Source organism: Microtus oregoni, unplaced genomic scaffold (assembly GCF_018167655.1).
Source record: "Microtus oregoni isolate MIOR12 unplaced genomic scaffold, Mior012 000030F_ref0000283, whole genome shotgun sequence".
Classification (NCBI taxonomy): Eukaryota; Metazoa; Chordata; class Mammalia; order Rodentia; family Cricetidae; genus Microtus; species Microtus oregoni.
Genome location: NW_024543089.1, coordinates 22,402,846 through 22,416,114, shown reverse-complemented (window position 1 = coordinate 22,416,114; position 13,269 = coordinate 22,402,846). Strand labels below are relative to the sequence as shown.

Genomic DNA, 13,269 nt, shown 5'->3' with positions numbered 1-13,269 from the left:
TACTTATAAATAAGGGATGACCTTTATGGTTGTAATTAGGTTCCCTTTGCTCCATTCACTCTGAATGACTAGTTGAACTTCACAGTAACTTCTAACCATTAACCAAAAGCACAGCAGGAAGCACTAGCTGTCGCTTCCCACCTCTTCCAAGAAAAGTCTAGAATTTCTTGCTGCCGGTTATTCCAGATTTTCTGTACTATCATTTATTTTTTTAACATGTATTGATGCCTTAGGGCAGACAACACTTGTCTGTATTAGGATATTATGATGTTTCAACTATATTATATTAAAGTAACATACAACAATTATGTATTATATAAATGTATGTTATATATAAATTGTACATAACAAGTTCCCAAATGATAATATATCACAAAAAAAGTACAGTACATAATTCATGAGGATACATTTTGCAAAGAAATAAAAAGGTTTATGCATTTTAGCAAATGTATGTGTAACAGATATGTGAAACTTATTTGAAGTCTATGATAATAATATCCCCCAGTAAAAACAAACTTTTTAATACAATGTATTGCTAAGCATATACAAAAGAAGTCAATCTACATCATATCCACTTAATTCAAAAATGAGTTATTTGAATAAATAAGATATCTGAAGAGACAATTCAGCTCTCTGAATATGTACAATGTATTACTAGAACAGTTTTTAAAATTTTGGTTTCATTTAGTTTGATCATTTTCCAAAACGTTATAATATTTTTGAAGTATGTTTTATTTTAATGTTGTAATTAACTTCAGGACTATTGAAATTTTAAAGGTAATTCCAAACCTGAGATTCCCAAATTGTTTGTATTGAAATTTGAATTTTGCCTCCTTCCTCGACTTTTACTTTTTCCCCTATTCTTTTGGTATTTCTTCTCTCTTCTGATCTATCTTTGTTTGTTTTATAGCTTCAGTATTTTCCAGGCTTCAGTATAATTTGCATACTGAGAATTAAGAACACTGTCCAGAATAGCACAGATGCTTAATATGTATTTTCACATTAATTATAATAATGAGAATATGCAGCCAGGTAAATCATCTTTTTCCATGTGGTAAGTGACTCACCCTTAGTCTGAGAGTGATTTGGAAGCTTTTTCTGCCATTTTCTCTTTATAGTATATCTCTATTAAATCTAATTATGATTCACCTGAGATCTGAAGATGTCCTTAGTTTAAACTCTGGATATCCGATCTTATATTATTTTAACAGTGTACAAAACCTGAAGAAGATTAAAGGTTGGGGTATCTGTAGATCAAATGTGCATAGTTAAATTTTATGTAATACAGCTATTTCATTATATTTTTATGCTCTTGATTTTATTTATTTCCCATTATTTTCCTTTTATATTGGGTAACATTTGGCCCATCTTTTATTTTAGTTTCCCTCAATTTTTAGCCTATAATTATTGTCAGGTTTGCTTCTTTGACTAAGAGACTCGTGAGTAGTTTGAGGATTACATTTTGTTTTCCGTGTGCATGCACACATATGGAGTGTGAATGTGTCACTACAGAGATCAGGAGAGTCAGAGGTAATGCGTGGATGGTGGTCCCACCAGCCACCTAAAAAAACCTTTGTGCAGGCCAAACTTAAGAGTCTGTTGCCTGAATGAAAGGCTAGTGGTCTGGTAAGTGAGCTCCTGGGAGATTTTCCTGACTTCACCTCAGTACCCAGGATACTGAGATCCCCTGTGACAGTTGGCAGCACTCTCTTTTTTCACCTAGTCATTTTTCTAGCTTCTATATTCTTCTTCCTATTGTCCTTTGATTTCATCAAATAAATACTCCATACCCTCATTGGAACTGTAAACTATCTTTTAGTTAATCCTTACTTTAAATATTCATCAATATTTTGTGTATGGTGTACATGTTTTATTTGTATTTTATGTTAAGTGTATTTTATGTTAGGTGTATTTTAGTTAGTGTTTTGCCTGCATTTCACGTCACCACCTATATGCCTGGTGCAAAGGAAGCCAGAAGAAATGTCAGATACCATGCAACTGGAGATAGTAATAGTTGTGACTCGATGTGTGGAAAGTGACCCAGGTTCCCCTTAAGAGCTAACAGTATACTTAGTTACCGAACAATCTCTGCAACCCCAGGTTCCCCTTAAGAGCTAACAGTATACTTAGTTACCGAACAATCTCTGCAACCCTGAAGCATTCATTACTTAAAAAATTCATGTAAACAAGAAACAAAAGATGAGAAGTCTTTCTAAGATTTAATGAAATAAAAGAGGAGAATATGTTTAATTGTAGCTTTAAAAAAGGGAAAAACAAAATTGACCACATAATTAAAGAGACATAAGAATATAAAAGTAAACTAAAATTGTATCACATTTAAAGTCTATTCAACTATTGAATGTTTAAAGTTCATATCCTATTTTTCTCTATAAAACTCATGAAGAGTAGTATCTAAAAATTACATATAATTATAAGAAAAAGAAATTGTAAAATAGTTTCAACCTTTCTTGAAGCAAAAGAGCTACTATATTTTAAGAAGAAAAATGTTTCCTCTATAAAATATCAAAGTATTAAAATAAAAGAATAAGTAAGCATAAAAAGATGAATATATTTACAATAAGATAAATTAATAGAAGTCACTAGATAACACTGCAAAAATTTATGACATAAAAATAAATATCAAGGAACTTCTTTCAGAATGGCAATGATCATTGCTCATGTAAATTATTCACATTTTTACACAAATATCTACACACTTAAAGTGTATAATATTTGCTATTGTCAGATTCAAATTACTAAAACCATTGTTTGAGAATGCCTATGAAATCTTAGAAAGAACTTGTGGAAACTTATTACTCTGCCTCCATCCTGTTTCCAACTCAGGAGTTGGGATGGATACAACCAACAGAACTGGAATCCCGGGCGTAGATACTGTGTAACTTGACTTTTCATGACTTTGACAAAATACTGAGGAGAAAGACATTCAGGTAAAGAGGTGTTGTCATAGCTGATGGTTTTTAGAGGATTCTGTCCATCACTGCTCCTGAGAGAAGGCAAGACTGTCATAGCAACAAGACCTCTTGAAGGAAGAGTCTGCATATCTCAGAAAACAGACAGTTCCAGGGATAACAGACAAGGCTATCCCTTCCTGAGCATAATGAAAATAACCATTTTTTGAGAGACGAGTAATATTATACAGACTGAGCCATATATATATATATATATATATATATATATGTATATATGTATATACATATATGTGTGTATGCATGTATATATACATGTATGTATACAATCATGTAATGACAATTAAAAAGCAGAGGTATAAGGGAGTGTTTGAAGGAAGGAAAGAGAAGGAGAAAGTAATGTAACTACTATCTCAAAAAATAATTTATAAAAAAAAATATGGTTTTTATGTCTTCATCAAAGTTTTACAAGAACTTTAAATCCTCATAATAGATAAGAACTTCTAACAACACTAAAATTTGTTACTAACAGAATGTTTAATTTTCAAAATTATTCAATTTTAATAAAAATAGTAATATTATCAGAGTAAGTAGAAATAGTCAATCAAAGTGGACACAGTTTTATTTCATTCTCATTCATTCTCCTTCTCTTTATTATAAATCTTGGAAGAAAACAGACAAAATTGAAAGACAGGGTTTTATGAAAAGTACTATTAGTCTGCATTTCTCCAAAAAGGATGAGAACATCTGCTTCTATCCTAGCTGAGGTAAAAGGTCTGGATTTTCCTCTCTCATGGAAACAGTATTTAACACCTTGGATACCTATAAGATAAGAACAGCCGATCTGAGTACTATCATGTTTGTGAGGTGAAAGCTTGGTAGACTATCTCGCATGGAAAGGGTCTATATTGAGCTAGCTGGGCTCCACTGAAACATTGAAAGCTTCTGGGAGTGTCAAATCATTTTTGCAGGTCCAGGAACAAAGAAGAGGGCTGTGCAGAGAGTACCACATCTCTTTAAGACCTCCCATTAACAACAAAGAAGGTACTAATCATTGCATCTGAAGAAGAGTCTGAGGTAGAGCAAAGGCTATCTGCAAGATGAGAGGAATAGCACCTGTGCTTAGTCAAGGGCTGCTAGTGAGCTGTTCGACCAATGAGAATGCAAAAATGACATTTTACTACTTGGTCCTTGGCAAAAGTGTTTGTCAGTAATGAGGAAAAAAGAAAGTAAAGCCTAGAAAAAGACTTTACCTGACTAACTTAGGAAGTTTGAATGGTCACAATGAAGTACTTTTTCTAAGCTAATAGCTAGAAGAAAGCTTAGGATATCTTTCTTCAAGTAATAAAGTGTATTTTAAATAGCAAAGTAAGACTATTTATAATATTCACTAGTAAAAAAGAAATCCAGGTAAAACAAAAACTAACAGTATCAAAATATGGTGAAAAAAATAATAAGTAACAAAACGTGATTTAGTCCAGGGAAGAAGCATATGCAACTTTAAGGAAAAGAAAACCAAACAGTTGGAGCTGAACCTGAATAATACAGTCTACAGGAATGATAAAGGCATTAAAACACACACAACTACTGGGTCACCTTGCCCGGACTTAATACATGCAGGGATGCTTAGTCTTGGTGCAGCTTGCTATGGCATGTTTTATTGATACTCATGGGAGACCTGCACTTTGCTGGATGGAGACAGAAGAGGATGGTATTGAGGGGTAGCAGCATGGGGGAGATGAGGGACGGAAATAGGAGCAGAGGATCTATGAAGGCTGTGGCTAGGATGTAAAACAAATAGACAAACAGCAAAACTACAACAAAACCACACAACTAATTCAGTATTGAACGAAAATTTAAACTTAAGTTATATATGCAAATGTTGTGATAACTTCCAAACTCAGGAAAATAAGAAAGAAGAATAATAACAAAATATGGACGCTAGAAATTAGAACAACCACTTTTGAAAGTAACTGATTATCTTCCAAAAAATCCTGAATGTAGACACGTCAAAAAACATAAAATTACCAAATTATGATGTAGTGTGAAAGATGAAATGATAATACTTTAAATTATTCTTTATATAGTTAATACAAATGACATAGAGAAGTTTTTATTATTTTTCTTCTGTTTTAAATATAAAGTCATAATCTCTGGCTAACAACTAAAATCTTTTGTTCAAATAAAAGCATTTAGGTTAAATGAATCATTATAAGAAAACCAGTTTGTGAAATCAAAATGAGACTATGAATGCATAATCCATCATTTCTCAAAGTTGATCCTCTGTATAAGTTTGAATGAAAAATGAAGAAAAAAAGAGGAAAGTAATTATATGACCAAAGAATATTGCTAAGATGTAGGTTAAAGCAAAGTTCCCAGAAACGTTAAAATATTGAGTGCACTTAGATTTAATTTTAGATAATAGTTCTTTAAGAACCAACTTAAAAGATTCATAGAAGAGCAGGGTCATTTTCTTAACTGAAGAATTTACTGACATGTCCTTCACTTTGTTAAACACCTGTTAAGGCATTTTGTTTATTTAGTATAAGCTTAAGGATTTATTAAATGTATTTTAAAATAATAATAAAAAAATTACTGACGGTAGAATAATAGCAAGAATTTGGTTTAGTATAACTGTTCTGAGTCAAGTAATCTTTGGGAGTTTTCAAAAAAACTAACACCTGGCTTTATGTTAATCAAAATGGCCTAACACCTTTAGGGAAACAGAAAAGGGGGTCACTGCTACTTTTTTGACTAATGACAAGTAATATGTGAAGGCATGTAAAGTAAAATTAGGCTGTCCTTAGCCAATTAAAAATTGACTGCAGCACTATCTTTGATGTACATTAAAATATAACCCAAAAAATTGGTTAATGGAAAAACTGTAGTTGAAAATCACCTCAAGTTTCTTGGGACAAAAACTGAAATGGATGTAGAGAAATGGGGCAGCGACACTTGTACTGTAAATGGGGGTGATTAGGTCTGACCGAGTTGAAGAATATGGCACAAAGTCAAGCTTTGGTCGATGTGCAATCAAACTAATTCAACTTCAGATTTAAAATAAAATTTGACTAATCACTAAATTTTATAATTCTGTTCTGCTTTTAAGGGGAAAGTTTATGGTCCAAGACATTTAGGAACCTGGAGTTTATAGCCTTTGATAATCAAATATTCCACTTAAGATTCTTTGAAATATGTCTTGTCTTTGGAAAGTAGCCCTATGAAAAATTACTCCATTCTTATCTAATTAGAACATTGTTAGTTTATGGTTGTAATACGTCTGACTTTCTGAGCATTTATATTCCTCTCAAAAACCCCAAAATCTAGTTCTAAATCTCAGAACACCTCCCTTTCAGATGAGTAAACAGGCAAACTTATCCCTCCCTTGTAGCTGTTTCTTCTACTGCAGCACAGTAAATTACACTTGTTTAATGAATAAAAGCTAAGCACCTTTGCTCTCCTGGGAGTTTTAAAGCTCACTTGGGTCTTCCCATCACTGAATTGAGGTCTTCATTGAAGCCTATGCAAATCTTGTTGACTTCGTCAAGTTCACTGGTGGTCAGCAGTTAGTTTTGCCTGTTCTGTGTGTCTGAGGTTTCAGTTTTCTTATTGCTGAAAGGACAGTCTATGCTGCTAAAGTTTACTAATATTTCTCTAGAACATGACTCCAACAATGTGTTTAAACACCTATTGCTTTTCTCCAAGACTGACAGAGGAATATCTTCCCTACTCTTTTCCTCTTAAAAACCTTAATATGTCAGATTCATTTTGATAATTTGCCTTTCACGAGTGCAGAAGGAATCTATGATGCAAGACTCTTTTTACCATATAAGGTAAAATAATCAAAGCAGCCAGCTCCCTTCATATTCAGGATTTCCTCCTACACTTAAGGAAATTGGGGTTACATGAGGACATGGGGTCCTTGAGGGTGATCACAAATTTTGCTTAATACATTAAAGTAAAAGCTTGTTATCCAGAAAAGGGAATCTCAAGATTTGGTAATAAGAAATGCTCAAGCTGCAGATTACCAAGTATATAAATAGAATGAAAACTTTAATGCAGCTGCCAGCTCTCTGGGCGCTGAACAATTTAGGAAGGCAATGCACACTTTTTTCACAGTAAATGGCAGAGACCCAGACTTCCTTACTTCCCAGAAGATGAAAGGCTGCAGTGAAACACCTGTGGTGTGGATGCAGAGCTGCCCAGAGGCACCAAAGGGATGTCTGAGTCCATGCACCCAGGGGCAGGGAACCCAGAGTTAGATGGAATTGTGATGGTTTCATTCTATCCTTGAAAGCTTTTTAGCAAAAGTAAGTCTTACTCCTGCTCAGATAATATATACCTAGCCTCTTAATCAGGAGTAGAAGGGTTTTCACAGCATATCTGAACTCCAAATCCTTGCCTGTCTCCTGACCACACCATATAGAAAACTACATCATTATTCCAACCACTTGCCTTAATTAAAGAGATAAATGGAATCTCTTTCTATAGAATTTCCTGTAACTTACTTCTAGCACCAGCCCAAATGATGGATTTATAAAGATCTCGTTATTCAATAAGTATTATTTATAAAATGTTTGCTTGTGAATGAACACTTGAGGGGTTTGACTTTTACAAAGAGTCGGTTTGGTCTCTCCTTCTTTGGCACAGACTTCAGTCAGTTCATGTATTTGTGCCTGAGAGACCCCCTTTTTATACAAGCCTTACTCATTTTGTGAATGTATTCATAGACCGCTGTTATTCATAATTTTAATTTAAAGATACACTTCAACAATCGTTTTCAGAGATAGAAATAATAACAAAAATGATAAAATATCTAAAATGTACTTTGTACATGGCAACAATTTCTATGCATTCGGCCGTGTATGTTACGTGCTTCGCCAGTGTCAGGTAGACATTATTACACTGGTTTAAAGGATGAGAAGATAAAAGTCATAAAATTGAAGGGTTTTCAGAGAGATGATTTCTATTGATTCTGTTCTCTGTCTGAAAGTGGTCTCCAAAGAGGAGAACAAGAGTCTTTCAAACATGAGGCATAGTATAGAAATACACATTTTCAGGTTCTACCCACTATTTAACAGGAATATCTGGATCTAGAGTACTGTAATCTAAGATACAACATGCTATGCAAGCAATTATGAAATTTACTAAAATTTAAGAACATGAAACCCCTGTTCCTTACATATATAGATGTGTTTAAGTAGTACTTTCTGGGAAATTTTACCCAAGAACATGGAAATAAAATTCATAGGTTAGGTTATCCTAAAAAAGATACATATGTTTATAGACATTGCTCTTCATAGAAAGTTATTCTAATAGTAATTATTTTAGTAACTGTAGTCACATTAAGTATCTCCAGGTCAGGGGTCTCGGATTATTCATGTGCAGATTCTCTTCTGTGCCCTGATACATGAGAACATTTACTGAACTAGAGTTGCACTCTAGTAGCCTCACTTTCTCCTATGTGTGCTCAAAGTTGCAAGGGATACTGTGCTAAATTCAGCCAGGAAGTAATGGAACTCATAAGTACATAATATATACATACACACATATATATGTTCATATATATACATACATACATACATACATAAAAGTGGTAGTCAAGATGATGATATACAACTCTTTCTGGTGTGGAGGGCTAGCTAAAATAACCATTATGTAAAAAAGCACTTAGCAAATTCAGAAGACAGCAAGCAAAATGAATGTTCTCTCCGTTCAGTCTACTGTACTTATGTTATTGACATGTTTACCTATCAGGGTGAAGTTCACACCACTCAGGAAGTTCACCATCTTGTTGGGAAGACAAACAACCTAAACATCCAGAAGAGTTATAAACAGCCATGATACGTAGCTGAGTTAAAATATGGAGTTGATAACAGCTCTATAAACTGTTGATGCATTGGAGAACATTAGGGATGCAGTCGTCATAACTTCAGAATGCAGAAGAGTATCATAGGCTGATTCTGTATATGTTTTTGTCTCAGTGTCTGTTCAGATCTTGATTTTGATGTCATTAATATTTAGTGTTTTATATCATCAATTTTTCTCAATTTTAGAGATAAACATGGCAACACCACCTCCCTCCTTAAATCTTTAGGTTTTTTGATATTCAAAAAAAGAGGGAAGCTTTGTTAAAAATTAATTTCATCCATAAAATATTGTATACTACTGGTTTTCCAGGAGGTTACAATGTTACGTAGAGTCAATCAACATTAATGAACTATCTCATGTGTTATCCTCTTTAACTACCCTGGGGAGATAGGAAAGAATAGCCCTTAGAACATCAAGAAAATGCTCAGAACATGTATTCAACAAACTAGTTAAGTTTGTCAGAATTAAGGAAGGCATGTGAGCTATAACACAATTCACTGGACTAGAGAGATAACTCATATTTTAAGAGCACTTTCTTCTCTATCAGAGGATATAACTTCAATTTCTGTTGATATGGGATATCCCTCTGTATGCTGTAAATAGGTTTTATTATCATTGGTTAATAAATAAGCTAGTGTGACCTATGGTAGGACAGAATATAGCCTTGTGTGAAATCCAAACAGAGTTGCAGAAAAAAGAAGGTGGAGTTGGAGAGACACCAACAGCTGCCAGAGGAGTATAATGCCAGAGCATTACTGGTGAGCCACTGGTCTCGAAAAACCAAAAAAAAAAAAAAAAAAAAAAAAAAAAAAAAAAAAAAAAAAAAAAACAACTGGGTTAATTTATGTGTAGGGCTAGCCAGTAAGACCCCTAAGAAATCAGATAAATAATTACAGTTAATATTAAGCCTCAGAGTGGTTATTCAGAAAACATTGGGGAAGAAAGAAACCTCCAGTTACATCCCATCCTACACACTGGGCAATCACAACTATCCAAAACTCTGACTTGCTCGTCTGATCTCGTCAGTCATCCTAATATGTGTGTCCTACACTTAACACAAACACATATATTCATATAAATGCACATACACAACATGAACTTGCACATGGACATTGACAAGGACATGAATATGCACATACATAGAGATACAAAATAAAGTCTTTTAAAAAACACTGACAATGCTTTTAAGAAGTTCTTGCAAACCTAAACCGAGTCTTTCAAAGGAAAAGATATGTGATGCTTAAGAATTTTTGCCCAGAATATTCCTGTAAACTGCAGAAGGAATTTTATACATACCCTAGAGTATTGGACGTTCTATTAGTAATACTTAACAAAGAACTGACTGACAGTCAGTCAGGTAAATAGGAAGGCAGAATGAGGGGTTAGCTTAGTAAATATCTGAGGAGACTCGGAAAATTCTAGCAAATGTATCCTAGAGTTAATATTAGGATGGATGATATTAAACCTCTTGAAAAACAAGATTCAGGGTATATAGTAATATGTTTTATTAGAATGGTAAAATGTCCAATTTCAGTTTTGTGTCTTACATTTCTCTTAAAACATTGAAAAAGATATATCTAGTCTTAGACAAAGGTGGTGATTAAGGTTAAAATTTTTGATAAGATACTAGTATGAGGGCAGGTATATAAGAAGTAAGGTAGAAAACATGACAATAATTTTATAGTTACAATCTTGGTATGATAAGCAAACTCACTTGCTGGGATTTTATTTTCACTACTAAGAATCAAATAATTGGATATAAGAATTGAATGTAACAATAACTAAAATACTTGGCATAGCATGTCTTATAGAAGATTAGACCAAGAATTATAATATTACCATGTCATAGGCAACTTGTTTGCACAATCACAATAACTAACTATTGTAGTATCTTTATTAATGAATATGTGTTATCGTGCCTAACATCTTCATGTGGCTGGTGTGGGAGGTCCTTCAGTCTTTGTGTTGCTTTTATTGGTTAATGAATAAAGAACTGCTTTGAGCCTCTGGGTATGCTAGGAGAAAGAGGGCAGAGTCAGAGTGAAGCCATGAAGCTGCCTGAGATAGATGCTGGGAACTTCAGCCTGTAAGCCACAGCCACATGGCAATATACTGGTTAATAGCTAATAAGAAGCTAGAGCTAATGGGCCCAGCAGTGACTTAATTAATATGGTTTCTGTGTGATTATTTCAGGGCTAAATGACCGGGAACCAATAAGCGGCTCCCCCTCCTTCCAACACGTGGTATTAGAGACACAGTGGTCTTACTAGAATGAACTACTTAATTCTATCATATATTAGCAATTTTCTATTTAATCTTCTTTGAAAACCTCAGATGATATATTTTTGTTTGTGTCAAAGAAAGCCTGAAATCTGTACAAAACTTCTACATTATTATGAACTTTTTACTGAGACAAACCAATTCTTTTACATTTATGAGAATAGCTAGAAATCAAATTTATTGACGTTTAGTTTTGACCTTCAAAACTTTATAGTTCCAGAAGTCTAAAAGATGAAGAAATAACTCATGCCATCTCCCTGACTAATACATATTATGTCTATGGACCTGAAATAATGGTATGCTTTCTACTCTCTGTTTTAAAATATAAATCTACACTTTTTCCCTTACATTAACTTATATTCTAGCCTTGTCTTCTATGAAGAATATAGTAGTTCTAGGCTTGTGATTTTTATATGCAGAAAACAAAGTACCCTATGATTATATTAAACATTATTATTTCTTTATTTTGTGTGTTTTTCAGGGAGGGGCATCATGTGTGCATATGTAGTTCAGAGGACCAGCCTGCAGGAGTGTGTTCTCATCCCATCATATGGCTCCCTGGGACAGAACTCCAGTCTGCAGACTTGGTATCAGACCTTCATACTCACTGAGCCATCTTGATGCCCCATAGTCATGATATTCATATACTTTATGAAATTATCTAACGAGAATTTGGTAAAACTCATTTGAATTATGTTTAATTGGTAGGAAATAGTGTGGTCTGAAATATATAGAGAATTTAGTTTTCATACAGCCTTCTAACACCTGTATATTTTTGTCGACTTGAGGACTTTCCTCATGATTTACCTTTGATTTCCTTGTCATTTTTGAACCATCTTATATCAGCTGCAGGTTTACTGCCAGATGTCTTACAAGTTAGCTGCATCAGGTCTCCCTCCATGACTGGTGATGAAAATCCACTAATCTGCGGCTTCTCCGGAACACCTAAATTTTAAGCGAATAAGGAAAGTGAGTGTCAATCTCTAGGAATCACCTAAACTCCTGGATGATAAAATAAACTTCTTCCAATATAGTGCATATGCATACACAATATCCATAAAGAACTTTAAAATGTGTATATGTCAAAGTAGAATTTAAACACAGATTGTAAAATTTCACATCCAAAACAGTTTTTGTAAGCTTTAAGATACAACCATTCAAATACCTTGTGATTTGCCATTACAGAAGTCTGTAGATTGTCTTGGGTGATTTGAAAAATGAATGAATGCCACCATATATTTAAAATAAATTTTGTTTTTATGTGTTTGGGAATGAATATGTGCACGTGGGAGGCCGCACAGATACCATGCTGGCATTTGGAAGTCATAGAAAAACCCATGTGCTTGTATGAGGCAGGGTCTTTCCTGCTGTTAAACACTGTGATGGCAGCTCCATGCTAGTTGATCCAAATACTTCCTAAGAATTTTTCATCTTTGATTCCTATTTAGTTGCAGGAATGCTGGGTATTCAGGCCCATGCTATGTTAACTGCCTTTACAAGGGTCTATTATCCAAAGACATGTGACCAGGCTTCTGCAAGAAGTGTTCTTACTTGCCAAACCATTTCTCCAGTCTGAGTATCACACATTTTCTATGCTATATTATTCAGTTATTTACTTTGAGGTCTATTAAAATATCATGCAGCAGTATTCTATAATAAAAGCTCAGTGAAGTTGTTCTCATTGTAGCACTTCAATTTAATCATGAGAAGATTAAAATGTAAGAATATTAGAAAATCCTGCTCCGAGAAATACACAGTTAAACAACAAAGGAAAAAGAAAAATAAGCTTACTTCTCTTAACTAGCTAGGTGGCCTGTGTATACTCACCTTTATACCCTTTAAAAAAAATCAATGTCATACCGCCATTTAATAAACTGTGCTCTACAGTCAATTATTCTTTGAGTCTTGAGTTGGCTCTACAGAACAATGCATTAACCTTAGGCAATTGTTATCTGGGAACACTCCACTTTAGTGGATGTATCTTGTCCTTAACGGCAAACTTGTGAAGATTTTTATGAAATAGTTCCAGTGGGACTTGCAATGAAACATATTTCACATCCCAAGCACAGAACCAATTTGCTAGCTGGATTAACTTTAATATTCCTCTCCAAAAGGATGTTATGCATTGGCTATTTTAAATGCAACACTGTGTCTTTATCTAAAAAGGAAGGCAAGCTAGGGGCAAAAGGGA

At 33.9% G+C, this 13,269-nt stretch overlaps 1 protein-coding gene across 3 annotated transcripts in view; it reads right to left on the bottom strand.

Annotated features, from left to right (window-relative positions):
- Positions 1 to 13,269, bottom strand: part of Cadm2 (cell adhesion molecule 2) — a 923,258-nt gene that overhangs the window by 123,383 nt on the left and 786,606 nt on the right. For all 3 annotated transcript variants that reach the window (XM_041678464.1, XM_041678466.1, XM_041678465.1), the window contains one exon: positions 11,886 to 12,023. In XM_041678464.1, the coding sequence (XP_041534398.1) occupies positions 11,886 to 12,023 (138 nt within the window). The remainder of the gene's footprint in view (positions 1 to 11,885; positions 12,024 to 13,269) is intronic.